The sequence below is a fragment of the Lampris incognitus genome, chromosome 15 (assembly GCF_029633865.1).
Source record: "Lampris incognitus isolate fLamInc1 chromosome 15, fLamInc1.hap2, whole genome shotgun sequence".
Classification (NCBI taxonomy): domain Eukaryota; kingdom Metazoa; phylum Chordata; class Actinopteri; order Lampriformes; family Lampridae; genus Lampris; species Lampris incognitus.
Window position 1 is genome coordinate 30,982,751 of NC_079225.1, and position 27,103 is coordinate 31,009,853.

Genomic DNA, 27,103 nt, shown 5'->3' on the forward strand with positions numbered 1-27,103 from the left:
AATGGTCCAGCCAGAGCCCGGACCTGAATCCAATTGAAAATCTGTGGGGTGACCTGAAGAGGGCTGAACACAAGAGATGCCCTCGCAATTCAATGGATCTAGAATGTTTTTGCTATGAACAGTGGGAAAATATTGCCAAGTTAAGATGTGTCAAGCTGACAGACTCTTTACCCAAAAAGGCTGAGTGCTGTAATAAAATCAAAAGGTGCTTCAATAAAGTATTAGTTTAGGGGTGTGCACGCTCATGCAACCAGATCATTGTAAGTTTTTTTTTTCCTGTAAAACATTTGTTTTTCACTTGAATTTTATGGGCTGCAATTTCATGTTATATGTGTAAAAAGTTCTGACACGATTTATCTTGGTTTCATTTTTTTACATCACAAAAACCTGACATTTTAACAGGGGTGTGTAGACTTTTTATATCCACAGTATATCCTGTGCTTGGGATCAATTTCATTGCAAAACAGCACTTTCTTGCTGCTACTCCCATACAATAATTCCTTTGAGACAAGGTACAAAAACAAGCACCAGGTCCTCTGAGATTGTGACACAAAGTACCAAGTGAGCTCCCGTCTCAATCTATTTCCCCGAAACATACCCATCTCCATCAGTTGTTTTCTTCTTTTTTATCATTAGCTTGCTTTAATAAACTTGAACGTTCAGCAGGCTTCTTTCTTTTTTTGTCTAGTGCACCTGAGAGTGTAGTATGCTACATGGCGACTCACAGAAGGTAGTCACTCCTGGGTGGATAAGAAACTACCCTACTCACATATGGCTGGACGCTGTGAAATGTTGTGTTGCATGACCACTCCTGCACTCACACCAAACACTGCCAGCCACTTTTTCCATTTATTACTTTTTCGGTGTGCGTGCAGAGTAAAACGGCCATATGTCAGAAATTTGGTATAGTGCCGGAGAATTTTAAGCCCCGAGTTTTCTTTGTATAGGTAGAATGGTATGTGCTTTGGGACACAGCTGCTGTGTGTCTCTTGCCTTTCTGTTGAATATATCGGCCCACTTTGGTTTGTTGTTCTTATTCCCATCACTAAATGATACAGGTCAGGATTAAAGTAAAATTACACATCGCACATTTAAACTGCACAAATGAGCATACCTCTGATAATTATAAAGAATAAACTAAATACACGACGGGTAGAAGATACTTTACCGAAAGTCGCTGGTGGTCAACCACTAGTGGGGGAGGGGGTGGGGGAGGGGGAGGGCTTTGTTGTGGCTCCTCCTCAGTCTTCTGAGCCAATCCCTGTAACTGCTTTAATTGGCTCCTTTGGCAAATTTTCACTTTGGAACCACCTATGAATAGACAGATAAATTATAGAATAGGTGGTATAAGCAAGGATGGAAAGAAAACAAGAAGAAAGATGAATGGAAACAAAAAAGAAAGCTAAAGCAGACTGCTCAGAAAATGAAAATAATGGTATATAGTCTAAATGAGCTAACTAAATTATAGGACTCATTTTCAACTTCTCTTGAAGCACTCAGACGCATAGACCAGAAAATGAGTCCCACCTACCATGGCTCCAAGATGAATGCAACACGGTATGAGACAAAAGCTCTATTTGAGAATTCTTGAACCTACTGAGAGGAAAATATTCATTAATGGTTTCTTTCCTGCACATTTTCATTTTTTCATACTGATAAAAAAAAAATTGATGGAAACAAAAGACCACTCATTACAATTTGTAAAGAGTCGAGGGATGGAGTAACCTAAATGCCCATTTCTTCAGCTGCCTGATGTTCTTTTCTTCCTTTTGCCTGGTTGCACCATCCTCTGATAACTGCCACCTACTCTAGCAGAAACATTATCCCAAGCTTCCAGCTGGCCTCTGGTTAACTCTAGCCAGACCACAGACCCTTAATCAGACACAAAACTTGTTGCCCAGCCTTGCGCACTACACTACCACTAAATCAAAGGAAAATTGTTTAATGCAAAGCAAAACAAAAAAAAAAATCTATATAGCAGAGTCAGAGATGGAGGAAGTCAACCTACGCTGTGAATCTAACAGAAAAAAAAAGGACATCTCAGAGGGTTTGGGTACACTACAAAGGTACACATAACTTCCAAGCCCCTGGAGGGTCGCTATTGAAATATACCGTCTGTTAAGCTGGGGATGCCATTTTATATTTGGTATGCTTTGTGTTGCATTATTCATGTCCCCCTCTCAACTTTAAAAGCCAAACCGAGTGTATATCAAAAGCACTGGATGACAATCAACAAGTCATTCATCATTACGGAGTGGGCTGAGCACAGGCACAAGAAGTATCTGTTAGGGATTACTGCTCTTTTTTATTATGAGTGTCATTTTCATACGGTGAATTTGGGATGTTGTCTGAATTGTAAGTGTGACTGATTTTGTTAAATCCTGCTTGCACTGCATTTCTATGGCATAAGTGATAAGCAAGGGAGATGTCACAACATACACACAAGGTCCCCAAGTAGATCCCCAAAGGATCGCCTTTCTCATCATTCTCCCTGACAGATTTCCTACTGACTTCTGAGACAGCTCAAACTTCTAAGTGCCAACTTTTTAAAAAGTTATTGTAACCAAAGGCTAGCTTTTCCCATCACTTAATACGAGGAAAATATTTGTTTGACAGCCCACAAGTTTAAAAGTGACACTAAGTCCACCTGCAAGCCGATGCCCACAACTAGCTTGACACTACTACATATAAACAACACACACATTACTATGCAATGTAAGAACTCCGACACTGAACTAGTCCAGTTACAAGACTCATCACAAATACAACACCAAATCAGTGTTTACTTTTACATACTTGGCAAATGGTAAATCATTAAAAAAAAAAATTGTGAAAACAAAAAGAACTCAGACTAATCATGTGATTATAAACAAGGAAGGACCGCCACAAATACATGTTTTCTCACACAAATCTGTCATTAAACAAGCAGATTTGGGCATGAAGGTAAAAATCTCTTAGTATCATTCAGTGCTTTTGTCTAGCATTTCTACGCCTACACATTTTCTTTTTTTGGGGGGGGATTTTTCCCCCCTCTTTCTCCCTAATTGTACTTGGCCAATAACACCACTCTTCCGAGCTGTCCCGGTTGCTGCTCCACCCCCTCTGCCGATGTGGGGAGGGCTGCAGACTACCACATGCTTCCTCTGATACATGTGGAGCCACCAGCCGCTTCTTTTCACCTGACAGTGAGGAGTTTCAAAAAGGAGACATAGCGCGTGGGAGTACCCCGCCATTTCCCTCAGTTCCCCCTCTCCCTTGAACAGGTGCCCGACCAACCAGAGGAGGCACTAGTGCAGCAACCAGGACACACCCAGATCTGGCTTCCCACCAGCAGACACGGCCAACTGTGTCTGTAAGGAAACCCGACCAAGCTGGGGTAACATGGGGATTCGAACCAGCGGTCCCTGTGTTGGTAGGCAACAGAATAGACCACCACCCGGACACTGCTCGCCTGCACATTTTCTAACCTAGAATGAACCATGTCTGAAAATGTGATCAATGTTTAAGGATAGTTAACTATAAACGGCAATGTACTATGTCCCTTTTTGCACATGTAAATGGATTATACATAGCCATAAACAGCAACTTGTGGCTTTTCCTAAATAATGCATGTTAATAATTTAGCAGCTCATTTCTCAAGCAGTCTATGCATATAAAAGAGTGACTGTCAGTGGTTTTCTATCAAATGGATATCAATTAATTGTAAAGCTATGAATCCGATGTGCGTAACTAAACACATAATTTAAAAAGCGTGGCACATTCTGATGTCCCATTATTGCTTATAGTGTGAATTACAGATCTATAAATCTAATATAATACCTTCTTTGTCTTGATCTTCCTCATCCATCTCGACTTCTGTCCTCCCATCCTGAGAGGGACAGTCTTCGGTTGCTCTGTCCTCTTTGTTGCTGTGCTCTTCGAGCTGTGGCTTGGCTGAGCCCTCAGCCGTGCTCTGTGGAGTCCTTTCTCTGACCTCACAGCTCTTCATTTGGCTATGGGAATCAAGGCTGTCCATAGTCTCATCACCATTAATATACTCCATCCCTGAGGCTGCCAGTGCTACCATGCCTTTAGGTTGGGATTCAGCAACTGAAGACTGAGCGGTTTTCTGCTCTGGCTGGGTATTCTCTTCTGCCTTGGACTGGGAATTGCCCCCAGTCGACTGCAACTCAGCAGGCTTCTCCTTGTCCTCATTTTCCTCCTCTCCCATTCTGGGCTCATCCTCTTCCAGTGTGGCCTTTTCTGGTTCTTTCCTGGTATCTGTAGTATCCACAATGCCCACAACAGGGGGCTCATTGGAGCTTTCCTCCTCTGTAGAGGGAGCATGGGGATGTGCATGGTGACCATTGGGCTGGGGTCCATTGGTGTCACAAGATGACTCCTCGTCCTGCGTAAGACAAGAGTCACTAGGCCCTGCTGTCTCCACCTCAGGCTCCTCCTCCTCCTCTTCTGTTCCTTTCTTGTAGCTTTTCTTCTTACGGATGATGCCCCGCCCCCAAGACGGCCGCCGACGAACCTTGCGCTTTAAGTGATCTAGAACAAGATAAAGGGAGAGAAAGAAAGGGAAATCTGATCAATTCATACGAATACAAAACACCAAAAAGACAAAATTACAATAACTACTGACTGTTCCAGCAGTTAATTTCCTTTTCCAAAAACACTTTGTAACTTACTACCAATAATAAATCAGCAGCATTATGAAAAAAACCGTTAAGATTTAAAAGCATCTTACAAGCTACCTTTCAGAACAGACCATTTTCTGTCTCCACAGTCTTTAACTAACAGCAAATTAACTGGATATACTTGACAGAGGAAATTTAACAACTACCAATTGAGCTACAAAATAACCCTCATCTTCCACCCACCCACACACATACAGGGGGGTAAGATGTCCAGTTCACTGTGATTGTTCATTCTTTTCTACGTAGTGCATGTTTGTTTTGCCTTACACAATACATTTCTATGGTAGGTCTATGGTCTCTAAGACATGTTTTGTTGCTGTGTTTTTGTGTGTGTGTGTGCATGTGGATGATTTCTAAGTGGAAGGAGGCAGATAGAGGGCTAATTTAAAAAAAAAAATACTCAAACCTTTAATTTGAAACAATCAAAGGCATCTCCAGATGTGAGTCATAAATCACAGCCAAAATGGATTTCCTCCTTGAGGAGCAGGTGGTGTTGAGGCAAACTGGCAGAGTGTGTGTGTGTGGGGGGGCTTTCTAACTGCCTCCAGTAAGAAGGAATCCAATAGTGAACTCCTTACCCCTCCCACCCCACCCAGTACTAAAGCTTGGCTTGTTCCATGGCAGGTTAGATGATTGCATTTCACACTTGCCCTTTGCTTCTATTTTAAGAGCAAGGGCACCAAGGGTGATGGTTAGATGAAGAGGAAGGGAAGGGGGGGGGGTAAGAAGGGAGGCAGACAAGGCTGAGGTGGTAGCCAAGCCACCGCTGCTGTATGAAGCATGGGTAAAACTGATAACAGATGGTGATTTGGGAGAGGGTGGGCTTTGAGGATGGAGCACAAACCCTGATGCACTGAGAAAGTGCAATAAAAGCATCACAGCAAGCTGGCAATAACGTTCAACATGGTAAAACCTCAGCAGGGTTGATGCCATTCACTGAGTTTCCCATGCCATAGACATAGGGTTAGACCCAGCCAGCAAAGAAGTGTGCAAGACACACAGCCAGGTGCATAGAGAGATCACCAAATGTCAGCTTCCTGGTAACACAGATGTTTGAAACTGACAATAAGTGGAATTAATATGATCTGTCAGTGAGTTTGCCCTAACTCAACAAGGAAACCCTTTGGTCTTGGAATCAAAAGGCTTTTAAAGCTCAAGATCATTCACTGGGTCACATTTGGTAGTATTTGACACTGCATGATAATTCTGTGAACTGCTAGATAAAAAAAATAATAAAAAAAAGAAAATTAAATTATTCATCTCACATTTTCCTTTTTTCCCCAAATACCTAAAAATACTAGGAATAAGAAACCACGGGTAGTAACTTTAAAATTACTTTAAAAATGAAATATTGTTGATAACAGACATCCCATTTGACTCCCCCTCCCCCTCTCTTTTTCTCCCCAATTGTACTTAGCCAAGTACCCCACTCTTCCGAGCCATCCCAGTCGCTGCTCCACCCACTCTGCCGATCCGGGGAGGGCTGCAGACCACCACATGCCTCCTCCGATACAAGTGGAGTCGCCAGCCGCTTCTTTTCACCTGACAGTGAGGAGTTTCACCAGGGGGATGTAGCACATAGGAGAATCACGCTATTCCCACCAGTTCCAGCCCCCCTCCCCCCTGAACAGGCGCCCCGACCGACTAGAGGAGGCACAGCGCTAGTGCAGCGACCAGGACCCATACCCACATCCAGCTTCCCACCCGCAGACACGGCCAATTGTATCTGTAGGGACACCCCACCAAGCCGGAGGTAACATGGGGATTCGAACCGGCGAGCCACCATTTGACATTTTATGTGCTTATTATTACAATATGAAATAGAGTAAGCAAGTATTTCTTTTGGCATGAAACTTCCCGTTGTACTGCAACAACTACCAAGCATCTCCTCCTGGCACTCGGCACCCAGGTTGCCAACTCTTCTGTAAGGAAAGTAGTTATTGGCTGCCCAAAAAGATGCTAGCCATGTAAATGATATTACATGGGAGAGCCAGGACTACAGTCGCAGAGATAGAGAAAATGAAAGTGAATGCCAAAATTTTTACAGAAACTGTACACCACAAAGAAACAATTTACATATACACAAGAGCTATGTTGAATCAGTCATGTATGGGAGGAGCAGAGATGTTTGAACAAATCCAGTCTAGCCTGGGCCATGTCTCTTTTATGTAGATTGGCCCACATACGCAATGTGGGACTGCACAAGGAGACTCGAGGCAACCTCTTCTCAGCAGAGTCGACTCTCGATAGCATGGCTGGGAAACTGAAGTGTGGAACTGGATGTTACATGGTTCAACATCACTTTGCTGCCAAATATGTAGGCATAACCCCCACCACCACCACCCACACACACACACACACACACACACACACACACACACACGAGATATACTACTAGCTAATCGTGAGTGTATAAATATGTGAGGGAACAACTGAGTGAGTGCGATCCTTTCTAGGTTCACGAGTTACTTCACATTTAAAAGAGGTCATAACAGAATAACACAATATAAAGAACAAATAAAATAGACAAAAATTCTAAAGAGCAAAATCTAAAAAAAAATCCAGTTTAAAATTTTAAGGTTTTAGCCGTTAAGATGATACCAATCAAGGCGGCCTGTATTATGGTTTTTCAAAGACTAGGGGCCCTAAGGGCAAAGACACAATCATCCTGGTCCTGAGACTAATCTTTGGAACAAGGAGAAATGCCTGTTCTAAAGAACTCAGGCTGCACAATGGCTAATATGGGGCAAGGAGGTATAAAACAAAAGAGGCAAGAGACTTTGTCCTGGAAGTAATCAAAAAAAATTCAAGTCAAATATGTGTCTCCTTTCCTTTTCCAAGAAGCAAAGAAAGCAAGCTACTCTAGTTTGAAAGCATTGTAGACACCCAATTGCATATTTTGGGAGGATGGTGAAAAGTGCTTTACATTATTCTAGTCTGCTTGAGATGTGCCATGTATCTTTCATTTCTTCTTCAAGCAACGAGAGAAACTTTATTCGCATTACTTTTGCAGTGTTTCTCAGCTGATAAATGTGTGTGTGTGTGTGTGTGTGTGTGTGTGTGTGTGTGTGCTCGTTCACCTACATTTGTGAGGACCAATTTGAGTTTTTAACCACAAGAGTGAGAAAATATTTGTTATGTGGGGACATTTTGGGCAGTTAATTCTTCAAGAGGTTATTTCTATGGTTAGGACTTGGATTTAGGGTTAAGGTTAGAACTTGTATGAGGATAAGGTTAGTAGGAAAAGGGTTGAGGCTAGGCATGCAGTTCCGATGGTTAAGGTTAGGCCTAGGGGTGCATGGGTGCATGCTTGTGTGTATACACACACATTACCGGTCAAAAGTTTGGACACACCTACTCATAGCTGGGTTTTTCTGTACTTTCACGAAAGGCACTTAAGTATTAAATGAAACAACTTGTTGGGTTGGGGGGCACTTAAAAATTTATATTTTTTAAAGTTAAAATTGTTTAGGAAAGAAATCTAGAAATAGGCAATGATTTCAAGATTTTGAAAAAAAATACATTCAGTCAGGTGTATAGAAACCTTTGACTGGTACTGTACATGCAGGTTCATAAAATCACAACATGTGTTTGAAGTCCTATCAAATTTTAGTTATCCAAGATTTGCGCCATTGCAGTTGGGGCCCATAGGATCATTTTAAACTCTCCATGCAATGCTAGGCATTAAATAACTATCAAGGCCCATTGGAATGATTTAACTCTGCAGTTGTGGCATCTTATGCAGAATCAATATCATATGCTAGACTGGTTCACGCAGAACTTAATTATTAGTACTGTGTTGTCTTATTCAGTGTAGATTTTATACACTAATGTGCATTGTGGGCAAAGCTTTTGTCTCAATACTAGGAAAGCACTTCATCGATTCATCTTCATCCACACCATATAAGCCATTGGGGCATGCATAGGTAACCCCTGATGAGAAATTATAACATTCCCATATGCTTTCTGTGAAAAGCCTTCTCTCACATTACCTCCAGCCCCCACTCACTTCATCTAACCTGATGCTACACACTGTGCTGTAGAGGAAGATGGGAAATGAATCCTTGTGTTATGGAGGAGTTATTTGCAGTTGAGTGGGTGGAAAGTGTCAAAGCCAGTGCAGTAGTCTGGCTTACTTGGGAGTCAAAGAGGTGAGATTCTAAAAGGTAAAAGTCACCTTGTCTGCTGAAGAGAGACCAGTAGACTGGAACAAGAGGATAATCAGTCTGCCGGTGTTTCCTGATAGGCTTTGAGGACCCTCCTGTTTAGTGACCGTCTTGGCAATTAGTCAGGCTTTTCTTCAGTCAAAACGGCACACCTGACAACCCAGAGGGTTTTGGACTACAAATGGTGCCAGGCAACGATATACAATTAGTGCCGCAAACAGAAAAGTGTGTGTGCTTGCAGGGCATCTGGGTAGTGTAGCGGTCTGCTCCGTTCCTACCAATACTGGGATCGCCTGTTTGAATCCCCATGTTACCTCCGTCTTGGTCAAGCGTCCCTACAGACACAATTGGCCATGTCTGCAGGTGGGAAGCTGGATGTGGCTATGTGTCCTGGTCGCTGCATTAGCGCTTCCTCTGGTTGGTCAGGGTGCCTATTTGGGGGGGAGGGAGAACTGGGGGGAATAGTGTGATCCTCCCATACCCTATGTCCCCCTGGTGAAACTCCTCACTGTCAGGTGAAAAGCAGCTGGCGACTCCACATGTATCGGAAGAGACGTGGTAGTCTGCAGCCCTCCCCGGATCGGCAGAGGGGGTGGAGCAGCGACCGGGACGGCTTGGAGAGCGGGGTGATTGGCCAGGAACAATTGGGGAGAAAATTAAAAAAAAAAATGTGTATGTGCTTGCAAATGAATATAGAGGCTACACTAATCAAAGTGTATAAGGCAGGCACAGTTCAGATACAGGAGGGGATTAAATAAACAACATATGGGTCTTTATCTGTCACATCTTACTGAAAATATTATGTAAAATACAATGTAAAAATGATTTCGCTCTCTGTACCATTCTTGTTGAATACTTACCAAGTTATTGGAGCAACCCACATAGTAATACCTTTACACACATCCTATGTTTCTCCCCTTGTCTCCTGTGGGCTCTCTCTTGTCAGACAGATTCAGAGCTGATCTCCTACATAATACCTGTCTCCCCTTGGAATGTGGGATATACATTGGCCTGGCTACTTGCATTTGCATATGCTGAAACAATACCTTGAAATTTCCAATGCACTCCTTCATTTCATGTTACACAAACTATACAATAAATTAACTTCCCAGGCAAGTTGTGCCTAATATGATTTGAAATGTCAGACAAGCTAACGGTTAATGTTCATAAACAGTCAGCAGCCTTCTCCAGTAGATACAAAAAGTCTACACATCCTTGTTAAAATGGCAGGTATTTGTGATGTAAAAATTTTAAAACATGATTTATATCATGTCTGACCTTTTCCCACCCTTAATGTGAAATTGCAACCTATAAAAATTAAGTGAAAATCAATCAGAAACATTTTAAGGACATCAACTTACAGTAACCTGGCTGCATAAGTGTGCACATCCTTTATAAGTGGGGATGTGGATGCGTTCAGAATTAACCAATCACATTCAAGGTCACGTTAAACTGTAGTTAATATACACCTGCCATCAATTAAAGTGACTGTGACTAATCCCAAATAAAGTTCGGCTATTCCTGTAGGATTTTCCTGACATCTTCTTGGTTGCATCCAACTGCAAAAGCCATGGTCCACAAAGCTTGTTTCCTACAGTGGTAGCCGCAGGGCCGAGCACATATACCGTAGTTGCAAAAATAAGCTTCTTTGTCCGGGATCCTGAGCATACAAGTCCATGACAGAGGCTCGAATATTCAGTAGTGGTTTGACGACTGTGGACAATACTGGTTTGTTTGCACATCATCCATACACAGAGACACAAACAGAACCAGAACAAGAGCGACAACAGGTGACGACAAACAGCCAAACAGAGCGGCATGGCCATCTTTCCCATGTGACATAAGAAAGTTGTTGAGTATGAACAGGATCTCATTGTTGAAAGGCATCGATCAGGAGAGGGGTACAAAAGAATTTCCAAGGCATTAGCTATACCAGGGAACACAGTGAAGACAATAATCAACAAGTGGAGGAAAATATTGCACAACAGTGACATTACCAAGACCAGGACATCCCTCCAAAATGGATGAGAAGACAAGGAGAAAACTGGTCAGGGAGGCTGCCAAAAGGCATACTGCAACATTAAAGGGGCTGCAGGAATTTCTGGCAATATATATAATATACACTACCGTTCAAAAGTTTGGGATCACCCAAACAATTTCGTGTTTTCCATGAAAAGTCACACTTATTCACCACCATATGTTGTGAAATGAATAGAAAATAGAGTCAAGACATTGACAAGGTTAGAAATAATGATTTGTATTTGAAATAAGATTTTTTTTACATCAAACTTTGCTTTCGTCAAAGAATCCTCCATTTGCAGCAATTACAGCATTGCAGACCTTTGGCATTCTAGCTGTTAATTTGTTGAGGTAATCTGGAGAAATTGCACCCCACGCTTCCAGAAGCAGCTCCCACAAGTTGGATTGGTTGGATGGGCACTTCTTTGAGCAGATTGAGTTTCTGGAGCATCACATTTGTGGGGTCAATTAAACGCTCAAAATGGCAAGAAAAAGAGAACTTTCATCTGAAACTCGACAGTCTATTCTTGTTCTTAGAAATGAAGGCTATTCCATGCGAGAAATTGCTAAGAAATTGAAGATTTCCTACACCGGTGTGTACTACTCCCTTCAGAGGACAGCACAAACAGGCTCTAACAGGTACTATTTAATGAAGATGCCAGTTGGGGACCTGTGAGGCGTCTGTTTCTCAAACTAGAGACTCTAATGTACTTATCTTCTTGCTCAGTTGTGCAACGCGGCCTCCCACTTCTTTTTCTACTCTGGTTAGAGCCTGTTTGTGCTGTCCTCTGAAGGGAGTAGTACACACCGGTGTAGGAAATCTTCAATTTCTTAGCAATTTCTCGCATGGAATAGCCTTCATTTCTAAGAACAAGAATAGACTGTCGAGTTTCAGATGAAAGTTCTCTTTTTCTGGCCACTTTGAGCGTTTAATTGACCCCACAAATGTGATGCTCCAGAAACTCAATCTGCTCAAAGAAGTGCCCATCCAACCAATCCAACTTGTGGGAGCTGCTTCTGGAAGCGTGGGGTGCAATTTCTCCAGATTACCTCAACAAATTAACAGCTAGAATGCCAAAGGTCTGCAATGCTGTAATTGCTGCAAATGGAGGATTCTTTGACGAAAGCAAAGTTTGATGTAAAAAAAATCTTATTTCAAATACAAATCATTTTTAACCTTGTCAATGTCTTGACTCTATTTTCTATTCATTTCACAACATATGGTGGTGAATAAGTGTGACTTTTCATGGAAAACACAAAATTGTTTGGGTGATCCCAAACTTTTGAACGGTAGTGTATGTGACAACAATCTCCCGTATTCTTCATATGTCTGTGCTATGGGGATAAGGTGGCAAGACAGAGGCCCTTTCACATGGGGAAAAAAAAAACATCCAAGCCCAGCTAAATTTTGCAAAAAAAGATACATCCCGTCTCCTAAAACCATGTGGGAAAATATGTTATGGTCTGATGAGACCAAGGGTGAACGTTTTGGCCACAATTCCAAAAGGTATGTTTGGTGCAAAACAAACACAGCCCATCACCAAAAACACCATACCCACAGTGAAGCACGGTGGTGGCAGCATCATGCTTTGGGGCTACTTTTCTTCAGCTGGAAACTGGGGCTTTACTCAAGATGGATGGAATCATGAATAGCTCCAAATACCAGTTATTTTGGCACAAAACCTTCAGGCACCTGTTAGAAAGCTATAGGTGAAGAGGAATTTCACCTTTCAGCACAACAACAACCCAAAGTATACATCCAAATTATCAAAGGAATGGCTTCACCAAAAGATCAACATTTTGGAATGGCCCAGCCAGAACCCAGACCTGAATCCAACTGAAAATCTGAGGGGTGACCTGAACAGGGCTGTGCACAAGAGATGCCCTCGCAATCTGACGGCTCTAGAACGTTTTTCTGCAAGGAGTCGGAAAATATTGCCAAGTCAAAATGTGCCAAGCTGGTAGACTCTTAACCAAAAAGACTGTGTGCTGTAATAAAATCAAAAGGTACTTGAATTAAGTATTAGTTTAGGAAAGTGCACACTTCCCACTGGGGACTGGGGTTCGCGCCCCGGTCTCGTCAGATCCGACTATGGCCGGACTCGATGATGCCGCAATCACTGGCAACGCTGACTTCGGGAGGGGGGCGGAGTCGGCTTGTGTTCGTCACATAAATGCGACTCTGTGTGTGTCGGAAAAAGCAGTGGTTTGGCCTGGAGTCGCCTTGTTACGGAAGTGGCGAGGTGTCTCCTTCGAGACTGCCGGCCGGAGAGATGCAGTTGGTGAACGCGTGCAGTACGAGGGTGGGTGTTTGAATTAAAATAGGGATCGATTGGCCACTAAATTGGGAGAAAAAGGGAAAAATCAGAAATAAATTTATAATAAAAAAAAAGGAAAGTGCACACTTATTCAACCAGGTTATTGTATTTTTTATTTTTTTCCCTGAAAAGGTTTTTGTTTTTCACTTGTTGTGGGTTCACATTAAGGGGGGGGGGGGGTTGACATGATTTATTTTGGTTTCTTTTTTCTTTTTTTACATCACAAAAACCTGCCATTTTAACAGGGATGTGTAGACTTTTAATACCCGCTGTACGTGTATACAGAAAATGACAATACAGCACAGACAAGAAAACCTCCACAAAGGTGCTTATTTTAGAAGCTACAGCGCAGCTCAGAGTCCCAGCCAGGTCATGGGCGGGCTGTAATATCCTGCTCTGGGCCTGGAAAAGAATGAGAGTGGACATGCCCTCTTCCATTTACAACAAACAAAGCCCCCAACCTCTTATCTTCTAGCACCAGGCCTGGCGTAAGATCGCTACCCGCATGGCCCTCACATTCACACCTGATTCAAGATGCACAGAAAAGCAAAGTGGCAACAAGGGGAGTCCACATGCAAGGGCATGCCAAAGTGACCAGAGGCCTGGGCCCATGCTAGCTGACACACCCATGCAGCAGCCGCTCTCTCAAGAGGGGTTGGGAGGCCGCTAGCAGAGTGATGAGTTTTTAGGTGGGGTTTGACTTGGGTTGTTAGCTCCCCCTGATAAGAACTAGAGCAGGGGATGGCAGCAGGGTGGGGTATGAAATGGGCAGAGAGCATCATTCTCCTTCATGCATGACTGCTGTATGGCTCCATTACAGTGTTGGGACTTGTAACCAGTTGGAGGAAGAAAAATAACCAAGCAGGCAGAATACTTTCCAGGCAAAGCCACTCAGGGCCTGGGACAGAGGACAATTTATCTTGGACATTTTTGAAAGCTGGCATCAAATCTATTGAGAAAGTGAGTGTGTGTGTTTGTGTCTCCTCTTCTCAGCTGGCAAAAAAAAAACAACAAAAAACCCTGCTTTTTGATCAACAGCATGGATTTGCCCTTCAGAATTTAGATTTCATTAAGGAATGTCCCCTTGCTTTGTCCAATGATTAGTCACAGCTGGGCCTGCTTTTCAATTACAGTATAGAAAACCTAACCTTCCTGTTCTCAAAGACTCCGACAATTTCAAAAGACAATTTCAGAATGTTATTCCTTTCATTAAACATATTCAGAAAGAGTTGACAGCAGAAGGGTCAACCAATGTAGATGAAAAAACAGAGCACCAAGTTCTTTTTTTTACTGACTCTGTATTTCCCTTTTAAAACTTCTTGGTCACATGAATTCCACAGTCTACTTTAGACACCCCTGCACACTCAAATACACAAGCACACGACCCACAGCACGATGATGTTTTGCCAGGGTCAATTCTCTCCAATGCAGCAATGAAGCCTGCTCCTGAGGGAGGGAAAGGTGAGACAGAGTGGCAGCAAATGACTCGTCATCCTCAGCTCTTAAATAATGCATCGAAATTGTTGGAGCGTGAACAGCCGACCACAGATGGGAGATATGTCAATGGGAGAGAGAGAGAGAGAGACCGAGAGTGAAGGTAGAAGCAGAGCACTTTGTAGTAATTAAAAGTGCCTAAAGCATGCATGATTCATGCAGCACCAAAAATGTTTAAAGGTGCCATCCGTGGATACATGTCAAAAAAGCGAGACGGGGGAAAAAAATTAAATGTGCATATACATACACCCACTCATGAAGCTTCTGAAAGCAAACAGCCTTGGGAGGGAAGTATCCAAAGTACCATACTGGCAAGTATTAAATAAACAAATTATCTCTATGACACTGACGGACAATTCAACAGCATAAATCCATCTTGCCCTTGGGTTAATTTGTGCCTTCGTACCTAGCATAAAGACAGCGCACAATGAGCCATAAATGTCAAGCCACACCCATTGCTCTCGATTAGGCAATAATCTGTGCTGCATAACCATGAGCAGTAACTTAACTTACCCCTAAGGATACTTAAACAGACCTAGGTGGTCAATTCGTCCTACTATTGCTTTAATTCTTAATCACTCCTTTAGCTACAGTATTAGCTACTTCAGGCTGAGAGGACAGAAATATACTGGTTTGAATAACCATTACACTTTCTACAAGGAAGAAGAATAAAGTTCACACTACTCCTTTACAGCTGGGGCTTTAACATATATATGAAAATGTGGCTGCAAGAGCTCTTTTTTGTAATGCGTCTTTGCCTCCTATCCCCAAATATGTGAAGAGGGTGAGAGGGAGGAAGGACTAGGGTATATAAGAAACGTTCAAGAAAGTTCTGCGGATGATAGCCCTGGTGTGATGGTGCGCATTGTTTTGTATTGTTTTTTTTTTCTTCATAAACTCAATGTTTTAATACAATACCGAAACTCTTTCACCAGAGAAGAGCTTATGAACATCAGGGAAACTACTTCTGCAGATTTATTCCCCAACTTTCTCATCCCTTCTGTGGAATTACTGGACATTTTGGTCAAAGGTGCACTCACCTTTGTTAACACAGTGAAAGGCCGGAAGAGAGGGAAACGTGCCGGCGCACTCATGCATCTCCACAGACATGGACTATGCACTCAGTTGCCGGGAGTATTTCTCTCTAACGTGCAATCACTTTGCAACAAACTACATGAACTTCATCTACTGGTGGGGAAGAATGGAGGCTTTTCTTCATCTTGCGTTTGTGCTTCACGGGACCTTGGCTGTGTGGATCAATACCAGACTCTGCGCTGCAGCTGGCAGGCTTTCAGCTGTTCAGAGCAGACCCTGACATAGAGCTCTCCAGAAAAGCGAAACATGGAGGTATTTGTTTTTATACTAACAGTGGCTGGTGTAAAGATGTGACGATGATTCTATAGCACTGTTCTCCCTTTTCTGGAAACTTTTTTCGTCAACCGTAAACCTTTCTACTCCCTAAGTGAGTCACTTCATTCATTCTGGCCGGTGTTTACATCTCACCAGGCTGACGTGCAGGAGGCATAGCACATGCTCGCCAACCAGATAGTGTGTGGAGCAGACAAACTGAACGTTTTCATTATTGTCCTCGGTGACTTTAACAAAGAGAATCTCAGCCATGAACTACTTAAATACCATCAGCTGAGTAAATGCCCCAACCAGGGAGAACACTTTAGATCACTGTTACACTATAATCAACAGTTCCTATCACGCAGTCCCCCGCGCTGCACTGGGACACTCTGACGATATCATGGTCTACCTGATTCCTGCATACAGGCAGAAATTATAACTTTCTACACCTGCTGTGAGGACATCTAAGAAGTGGACCAGTGAAGCTATGGAGGATCTTCACGCATGCTTGGACTGTACTGACTGGGATGTTTTCAGTTCTGCCACCAACAGTCTGGATGAGTATACTGAGATTGTGACATCTTGTATCAGCTTTCTCTGAGGTCAGCTGTCTACCATCACACACCAGAGTTAGTTATACAATGACAAAACCTGGTTTGCAGCTAAACTCAGACAGCTTAGGTTAAAAAAGGAGGTAGCGTTTGGGGGGGGGGGCAAGGTCCAATTTAAAGAATTTACAGGTTTAGCAAGGCGGTGAGAGATGATAAACAGCTGTACTCTGAGACTTCAATGGCAGTTCTCAGAAAACAACTCAGCCTCTGTCTGGAAGGGCCTCCGACAGATCACCAACTACAAACCAAAAGCCCCCCATTCCACTAATGACTTGTGCCTGGCCAACTATCTGAATGAGTACTATTGTCACTTTGAAAGACAATGGGACAGTCCTGACTCCATCCACTAGCTCCGCCTCTCCTGCCTCAGCAGGGGCCTGGGCCTGTCCACAACTGCCCACCTTAGAGGACCCCTCCTCTCCTACCACAAGGACAACTCTCTCCATCCTGGACAGGGACGTTAACAGGCTGTTCAAAAGATAGAACCCCCACAAAACAGCTGGACCAGACTCTGTCTCCCCCTCCACCCTGAAGCACAATGCCAATTAGCTGTCTCCAGTGTTCACTGACATTTTTAACACCTCACTGAAGACATGCCATGTACCAGCCTGATTCAAGACCTCCACCATCATCCCCATCCCCAAAAAAACCAAGGACCAAAGGACTCCATGACTACAGACCCATCACCCTGACCTCTGCGGTAATGATGTCTTCTGAGCACCTTGTTCTGTCCCACCTTAAAACTATCACTGAACCACACCTGGACTCCCTGCAGTTCGCCTACAAAACCAACAGGTCTGTGGACGATACAGTAAACATGGTGCTCCACTTCATCCTCCATTACCTGGACTCCGCAGGAACCTACACCTGGATCCTGTTTGTGGATTTTAGCTCCGCCTTCAACACCATCATCCCGGATCTGCTGCACGACAAGCTCTCCCAGCTGCATGTGCCTGTCTCCACCTGCAGGTGGATCATCAACTTCCTATCTGACAGGAAGCAGCACATGAAGCTGGGGAAACACATCTCTGACTCCTGGACCATCAGCACTGGTTCCCCTCAAAGCTGTGTCCTTTCCCCTCAATTATTCTCCCTGTATACTCTTCTCCCAGTCACCAGTCAGTCAAGCTACTGAAGTTTGCTGACAACACAGCCCTTATTGGGCTCATCTCTGGTGGGGATGAGTCCGCCTACAGAAGGAAGATTGGTCATCTGGTGCCCTGGTGCTGCCAAAACAACTTGGAGCTCAACACTCTAAAGACAGTTGAGATGGTTGTGGACTTCAGAAAGTACCCAGACCCATCCACACCCTTCACCCTGTGTGGCTCCCCACTTGACACTGGAATCCTACTGCTTCCTGGGCACCATCATCACCCAGGACCTCAAGTGGGAGCTGAACATCAGCTCACAGCAAAGGATGTACTTCCTGCACCAGCTGAAAACATTTTACCTGCCAAAGCCAATGATGGTGCACTTTTACACTGCGGTCATTGACTCCATCCTCACCTCCTCCATCACTATCTGGTATGCTGCTACTGCTGCTGCCAAGGACAAGGGCAGACTGCAGCATATATTCCCTTTGCTGAGAGGGTGATTGGCTGCAACCTGCCATCCCTCCATGACCTGTACACCTCCATGACGCTGAGGCAAGTAGGAAAGATCATGGCCAACACTTCCCACCAAGGCCATTGTCTCTTCAAAACACTCCCCTTGGGCAAGAGGCTAAAGTATACAAAAACAAGAACCTAACGCCACAAGAACAGCCTCTTCCCTACCACAGTAGCCCTTTCTTATAAGCCCCCAGACACCCACAGATCCTGACATTGCCGCCCTTCCATCCCCCTTCTGTTTTCCCTAATGTGCTCTCTGTATATGGACACCCTGCATAAAACCTGCACTACCCTGTAAATAATTCTTATTCTGTAAATAACCTCTAAAAATTTCAATTGAACTTTTTGTAAATACAGCTCCTGCCACCCAGTACTGGGCAGCAGGGGCTTCCACATGGTCTCATGCTGACAGACTTGAAATCTGATTCTAATTATACACATATATCTAAAATGTAATCATCTCATTGTGATCTACCCTCTCTATCTGGTGGCAAACATTTTACCTTTAAAAACCTTACATCTGAACTTAACCCCCACTCCATTTGTTCGGTGGGCTGTCACATCTTAAAACTGGCTTTTGGCTCAAACAACAACTGACGTTAGTGCACTACCGTCACTTGATCCTGGACTGAACAATGTTATTGAGTAGTAGTCAGAAAGCCTTATCTTTTTCCTTCTTTTTTTTTCCTTATTATTATTATTGTTGCTCCCTATTAGGGTTCCATGAGTATGACTCGAGGTAATCTTGACTGTTTTGCTTGATACCATCTTTTCAAGAATTTGTCAACAGTATATTATGCAGTTCCATTTGTTTCAACGTCCTAATTTTTTTCTTGACAAACGTTGTGGAATGTTGTCATAGCCAAATGAGTTCATAATGCTAAAACTTTTTTGAATGGGCCATTCTTATTGGTTTGATGTGCAACTTAATATTCATGAAATTAGGCTCATTCAAAAGCCAAGTATTCCAAAGATCTTTGTAGCCTCAAAGTTTTCACACGATCATTCTGGAGGTAATTTCATCAGCAGTGTAATATTTTCTTTCTATTTACCTGCCGAGCTCTGACCATGCTGGATAATCTATATATTTTTTTTCATATGGATAGTGTAGGCTTGTAACTAGTAGTTTCTGAACATGTGTTTCCATTTCATTGACAATGCCTGAAGTACTTGCAATAGCTTACTCACATTGCACCAGCCCACATGCTCCTTTACTGATCTAGACAAGCCCCCTGTCACTTACTAGCCAACCTACCTTGGTATAAAGCATGCTTAAGTGTGTAAATCAGCGTGTGTGTGTGTGTGTGTGTGATGTGCACACGGGCATTCTCTCCTCCTGGGGGGTTTTGGTCTCCAATTCCCCACTGCAGTTTCATTTTCAGGAGACAGGGTTGCAACTGGTGTGGACTCATGCTGGGAAATATATTGGAGCAATTTTAGCCAGAAGGAAGTGATTGAGAGAATATGGAAGAATGAGTAAATGTGGTCTGTGTGTGTGTGTGTGTGTGTGTGTGTGTGTGTGTGTGTGTGTGTGTGTGTGTGTGTGTGCACATGCGCGCGCGCGCATGTGCAAGCATGTGTGACTGAGTGGCCATATGGGACAGATATGAGCAAGACCATGTTGCAGAGGAGAGTGAGACGGACACCTGAGTCCATTTGATCTGAGATTCAGGTCAGTCTCCCCACCAAGCTTTAAGACCTTAGCTGAGAATGACACCAGAAACAGAGGATGAAACAGAGGCAAAGTAAAATACAGCGGAAAAAAAATGTAATCAAACACACAAGATGCAAGATTAATGCAAACCATTTGTGCTAGTAGATGTCAAGCAAGTATAAAGATGACTTTACCTGTTCACATTCAATTCTAGATCTTTAAAAGTTATGTTGGATTTTGTAAGCAATGCTTGCTAAGGCCAAATCATTTTGAGCACAGTTTTGGTGAAGTTATGCAGGGGGTTTCAACAGAAATATAAGGGAATGTGGGCGGCACAGGAAACAATCATTTGATATTCAGTTTTGCTACCAAGGCAAAACCCAAGCATTTTATACTTGCTGGGACCTGGATTTGTCACAGTTATACAGCTTTTAAACCTCCTCTCACATGGGACTGTTATTTAAAAGAGGTTATGTAGTAATTTGATACCAGCATGCACAATCACGTGGCTTACCCATTAGACAGAGTCATTGATTAGTAATCATCACATCTGGCACGATTTCCATGATTCCATGAGTTTCCATTTAATGAGCGCAATAATGTGCACTTTCGTTTTGGAATGACAAAATATTGTTGCTGACATTGTCAAGTTTATACCTGCAATGTTGCAATACTGTGTGCCAGACAAGCAATCTCAATGAACAACACTGGAGTTGTAAGTGATTTGCAGTTAGGTGAAAGGGCGTTCACCCAGCTCGAAATTCTTACTTAGATGATAAGAAGAGAGTGTGGAATGGTGTAGAGAACCTCAGCAGTTTGACCCAGAGTGTGTGTGACAACATTGCTGATTCATTGCCTGGCTGAGTCTCCTTTTGCAATTTATAAGCTTATGCGTGCGCGCGCGCGCGCGCACACACACACACACACACACACACACACACACACACACACACACACACACACACACACACACACACACACACACACACACACACACACACACACACACACACACACACACACACACAGACCTACACATGCATGAACACGGGAAGAACACGGTGTAAAGTCCAACTCCTGCCTTATTCTCAGCACGCTCTAGACGCCCTGGTTCATTGGAATCGACTGGGGTTGGTGCCTCCATCTTGTTAAATTAATGGAGTATTGATCTACCCTGGTCCCACTGCCTCTCCTGATGGGGGAGGGTCCACAAGTCAGGGGTCAGGCTACTCCAACTCAGCCATCTTGAAAACAAAAACTTTGACAAGGTTTTACACCACGAGAGACTTTTTTTTTTTTTTTGCCTTGCTACTGGTTAATAGGTTCTTGGGATTTCATGCTTCAGTTTTTTGCCAGGTATGACCAAACGTCAATGAATGCATACGAATAACAAAAGTAACTAAAAAGTATCATTCCCAACCTTACTTCTTATCAACCTTTTATTACAACAGTGATCTAATTGCTAACTAAATCAAGAACTTCCTCTTTGTTCACTCATAAGTGAATGGACACCACAGCAAAACAACAGTGAATGGAGAGAAGTTGGGGGTGGAGGTAATGTCCACAACTGTTTAAATACAGTACAGAGATCCAAACTGTTCAAAGCTGATTTCTTTTAAAGATGCACTGATTGCAATTTTCTTGGCCGAATCAGATTTCCGATTTTTTTCAAAATCTGACCTGCCGATTCCAATTTTGGCCGATACTAATTTTTTTTCTTCAAAGAACTATAATTGACAGCATCACAAACATTTTTATAATTTTTCTTTAATGGAAATTTCCATTGTATGTTCAGAATAAAACAGACTATTAAATAACTTCAACATTTTTTCCAAAACTGCACCAGGTTACAGGACCTTCTCTGACTTTCACTCAAACACATTTCTAAACTAGAAGACTACACTCAATAGAGCAGAGAGCTCCACCAGGCGTATCTCCCCTTCTCTGGTAATCGAACTTGGCAACAAACAACCCCTTTTTTCGCCTACCGGGAGAAGGGAAAATATGGAGGCACTACCTGTGTATCTCCCCTTCTCCAATGTGACTTGTGCAAAAAATCAGCTGAGGAGTTAGGACTCAACTGCGGTACAAAATAGGTTATTCAAAGGTTCTGAATCATCGCAAATGCTAGAGGTCCTTGATCATACAGTCATAACTGTACACAAAAAATATTAAGCTGACAGACCCAGCAGTATATGAAATTAGCAGCGGACAGATACATGCACACACAAACAGAAAAACCAGTGTTTTTCCTGCCATTATAAGAACCCCAGTTTGAACCCCGGTTTGGGCATCTGATTAGGATGTCTCCTAGGTGCCTTCCTTTGGAGGTTTTCCAGGCACGTCCAACTGGGAGGAGACCCTGGGGTAGACCCAGAACTTGCTGGAAAGACTACATGTCCAATCTGGCCTGGGAACACCTTGGGATCCCCCAGGAGGAGCTGGAGGGCATTGCTGGGGAGAGGGACGTTTGGAGTGCCCTACTTAGCTTGCTGCTACCACAACCCGACCCCAGAGAAGCGGCTGATGATAAGATTATTATTATGATTATTATTATTATAAATTCAATGGCTCTCAATAACTCTCAAACTAAATATACAATTTCATTTAACAGATGGTTTTATCCAAAGAGACATACCTCTGAGAGGTAGTTGACTTGAAAAGCATTAGGAGTCTAAGCCACGGATTCTTACTGGAGACTCGTCCCAACCAGGGTTTGAACCCCTGATCTCCGCTGGGAAAGCTGGCATCCTTGCCTACTGAGCTATCCAGCTGCAAATTAAACTATTCAAGGCTTGTCTTTAGGAAGCGGGTAGATAAATGTCAAAAAAAAAAAAACTTAACACCAAGGTTTTATATTAGCTTACAGTTCTGGCATGTAGGTCAAGAGAGGCATCCCTTTTGTTCCAAAAAGTAGAGTGAATTACAAACACCTTAAAATAGATATCTGAGGTCAGCTAAGAACAAAGTAGTCAAGCCCTTTCATTCAATCTGCATTCCAAGCAGAGGTAGTGGCGAAACACAGCCACTGTTGTGTGGATTGACAACAGACCTGACACTGATCCCATCTGAATTACATTCATTTGTTGGAATTGAGTTATATTAGTTGTATGAACTGAATGATTGCACACAATTTCTCAGCCTTGACATTCATCTTAACGGGTTAAACTGCTGTTCAGAGATAAGGCATTTTTCTGAACGACAAAGACAGCTCTCATGTAAAGTGGACTGATGAGAGACAAATTTACAAAAGATAGAAGAGTGAAAGGAAACATGACTGATATGGGCGGACAATGTGTCACAACACCATCTCATTCTAACCCCTTGGTTCAGAGCATGAATGGAGGAGAGTTAAAAATCTGACCAGAGTCCTTCATAACATTTTTAAATTACTGCAAAATTGTTTGAGGCCATTATATTCAGAAACTGGAAATGTCATGTGAAGTGAGTGGCCACTGACATTGCTGCCAAACACAACAGAAAACCATCATTCAACAAACAGACATCTTACTTTGCCATCCTAGGTTAGGTGCTAATAGTAAGCTGATTGGTCTGCTTGCCAATTTAGGCATGCTATCTCAATTACCTCTTAGAAGAGATGTTTCACCCCTACTAATGAATAAATCAAAAAAATCTCTTTCTAACATTCTGCCCTATTTCATCTGTTTCCACCTCTTGTCTCCACTGGCTCAGTTCATAATGAGAAACAGGAAGAGGAAGACAGTGGACAAACATATTTAAAAAAAAAAACAACTTGAAAACCCATGAGGCCTTGGTCATATGTGCTGCACAGGTGGGATTGTATAAATGTATATTTGTAGAAAAGTGAGAAGCAAAGAGCTAACAAAAGGAGAGAGAAAGACAGCAGGAAAAAACAAAGACAGCTGGAGAGACTGTCTTGACACAAGGTTTCAGTGTCTCTGGGTGATGAAAGGGAGAGACTTTTGTCACCCCATGTGTCACAGCGTGCTGACACATAATGAAATGTCCAAATCAATAAATGATCCTTTCCTTGCTCCTGGAAATGAAAGAGATCAGTCACCACACTCAACTGCCAGGCCTTTCCCACATAGTCTCACATACTACACAGTCACATTAGCCTGCCCTGCTTTAATGACATCCTATACCTTCTTACAGAAAATTGCTTCAGCACATCATGTCGTCATCTTTATGTGCGTATGTCAGTCTTTGAATTGGGAGAAGGATGAATAGGAGGGAATGGGGGTGAAAAGGCCAAAGGACAAAGGAAAACAGGAGGACAGACGCAGCTTGACTTCTCTTTCCAATATGGCCTTCTGTCAAGATGGACTAGTGGCAAGTACATAGCCATGTCAATTTTCCTTTGCAATGGGAAATATGTTGATATTAAATAGTTTAGCGGAAGTGACCCCTCTAGTGAGGGACTGACTATTAGAACGCACCAAAACTAAAAAGAGGACAAGTTGCAACACAGTTTACAGCAGTGTAGGGAAAGTGAAAATAAAATCCAGTCAGAGCGTCAATGGCCGTTTCCCTTTTCTCAGGGGCTAAGTAGACGGTCAGTAGGCTGCCAGTACCTGAGGTGCTCTTTTCTCAAAAGACAGATATGCTCCAATGCATCTTCAGCTACAAGCACCGTTAGAGATGTCAACTTGCATACACACAGCACTCACCACTGATGGCATGGTGTGGAAGCCCTCTGTGAGAAATGGTCCATCAATCCCCCAAATACCAACACAGAATACACACACCCAAAAGCAACAAAAAAAAAGAGTATTTGGAAACATGAAGTAAGAAGTAATGTAATAGGAGCTTTGTTGGCTACTTTTTTGTTGGCTGTGGAATGAGTTATCACACACCATGTTAAGGAGCAAAAACTGGGAATGAACCTAGAAAGGGCCTTTCAAGTAGAATTACTTTCCATTTCCCTTGTTCTCCTGTTTCACCAACACCAGGTTAGTTTCCAACCCCAAGTCAGAAAGTTATCTGCTCTTACCAGAAGCTCATTTAGCACACATCCTTAGCTTTTGGATGAACAAAAAGTTGACAGAAGATAATGGACCTAGTCATTAGGCATCTCACGGTGGGATTTCATTAGGGATACATTAGGGAGTTCAGACAATGAGCCTGGCGTGCTCGTCCCACCAGACAGAAAGCTGCTATGCACAGTTTAGCCAGAAGCACAGTTAAATTCTGCAGAACAAATCGGGATTTCCACAGCGAGACAGCCAGATCAATATTAGTACAGAAATTGAATAGAGAGGCTAGACCTTTACTGCTGCACTTTGCGTAATGTCTGAAAAACACATGAAATGCATCACATTTTATGCACTTCAATTATATTCAGTATGTGGGGAAAAGGAAAATTGTATTAATTTATAAAAAATGTACCATTTTTTTAATGCTACATGTAAAACAATGCCATTCCTTTCAACGCTCGACATTAATGCTTGTCTGGGACAAGTGGTTGTCCATCCATCCATGCATTATCCAAGCTGCTTATCCCAACCGGGGTCGCTGGAGCCTATCCAAGCAGTCATTGGGCGGCAGGCAGGGAGACACCCTGGACAGGCCACCAGTCCATCCCAGAGCGCCTAGGGACAATTTAGTATGGCTGATTCATCTGACCTACATGTCTTTAGACTGTGGGAGGAAACCGGAGCACCCAGAGGAAACCCATGCAGACATGGGGGGAACATGCAAACTCCACACAGAGGACGCCCCGGGATGACCCCAAAGGTCAGACAACCCCGGGGTTCGAACCCAGGACCTTCTTGCTGTGAGGTGACCACGCTAACTACTGCGCCACCGTGCCACCCAAGGTTGTCCAATTGGAAGTAAAAAATAAAACTAAGAAAAGAGCTACAAATCAACTGAAGTTGACTCTCATCTTTGATATATACTTTCTGTTTTCCGTCTGCTTGTTACCAGGATGAATACTGACTCAACTCCTTTCTGCAAGTGCTTGTCATCCACAAGCGAGCCTCCTCTATTTACAACTGCGGCACATATCTGATGTATTCCAATCACTACGGTGTCCAAGCCGGTGTAACCTGTTGTGTTTAGACTTGTAGATAAACCTCACAGCCTTCTGTTACACCACATTAGTCAGCTTCGCTGCGCAGATTATCGTCACTGTATTATTATTATCCTTTGTATCTGTAAAGGAGCTAACTCTGATAGGATACATACAGTTACACTGTATCAGCATTCTGGTTACTTACTATAGAAATGGTTGCTTAACTTGTAAATTGAGTTTTCACTCACAACTGCTGCAACAGAGGTCAAAAATAAAAAAAGGCCTTCTCAGGGACGGCAGATTGTACTGTTCCTATCTGCACGGTTAATTGGCATAAAAATTAATAGTTAATTTAAATTCATTATTCATTAATGAGGCATGTTTTAAAAAGGCCCATCTGATAGCCACAAATCTTAAGGTTGAGAAGTTGTTAATTATGTTACTTAATTTTCAATGTTTTTTTGGGGGGGGGGGTAATTTTTTGTGGTAAAACAGTTACTACCTGTTCTCATTTCCATGAAAACATTAAGAAGTATTCTCCTGTACCATAAAACACCGATCAGACAAAACATTAAAACCACCTGCCTAATATGTGTAGGTAGGTCCCCCTCGTGCTGCCAAAACAGTTCTGAACCGTCGAGACATGGACTTAGTAAGACCTCTGGAGGTGTCCTCTGGTATCCAGCACCAAGACGTTAGCAGCAGATCCTTTAAATCCTTTCAGTTGCAAGGTGGGGCCTTCATGGATCAGACTTGTTTTCCAGCACATCCCACAGATACTTGATTAGATTGAAATCTGGAGAATTTAGAGGACTTTTTTTTTTTTTTGCAAGCCCTTGAACTCTCCGTCAGGTTCCTCAAAGTCCATTCCTTAACAATTTTTGCAGTGTGGCAGGGTGCATTATCCTGCTGAAGAGGCCACTGCCATCAGGGACAACCGTTGCCATGAAAGGGTCAGCATGGGCACTCTGACCAGTCTGTAGCCACGCAGCCCCATATAGTGAACTGCAATGCACTGCGATCTGATCCCCGTCTATCATAGCCAGCATTAACTTTTTCAGCAATTTGAGCTACAGTAGCTATTCTGTGGGATTGGACCAGATGGGCTATCCTTCGCTCCTTATGCGCATCAGTGAGCCTTGGGCACCCATGACCCTTTCACCGGTTCATCGGTTGTCCTTCCTTGGGCCACCTTTGGTAG

General features: G+C 43.1%; 1 protein-coding gene across 1 annotated transcript in view; it reads right to left on the reverse strand.

Annotated features, from left to right (window-relative positions):
* The window catches only part of atad2b (ATPase family AAA domain containing 2B), a 133,107-nt gene that overhangs the window by 25,486 nt on the left and 80,518 nt on the right, over positions 1-27,103 (reverse strand). Inside the window, exons 25-26 of the mRNA XM_056295187.1 lie at positions 3,820-4,533; positions 1,169-1,311 (exon numbers count right to left, since the gene is read on the reverse strand). Of these exons, the coding sequence (XP_056151162.1) occupies positions 1,169-1,311; positions 3,820-4,533 (857 nt within the window). The remainder of the gene's footprint in view (positions 1-1,168; positions 1,312-3,819; positions 4,534-27,103) is intronic.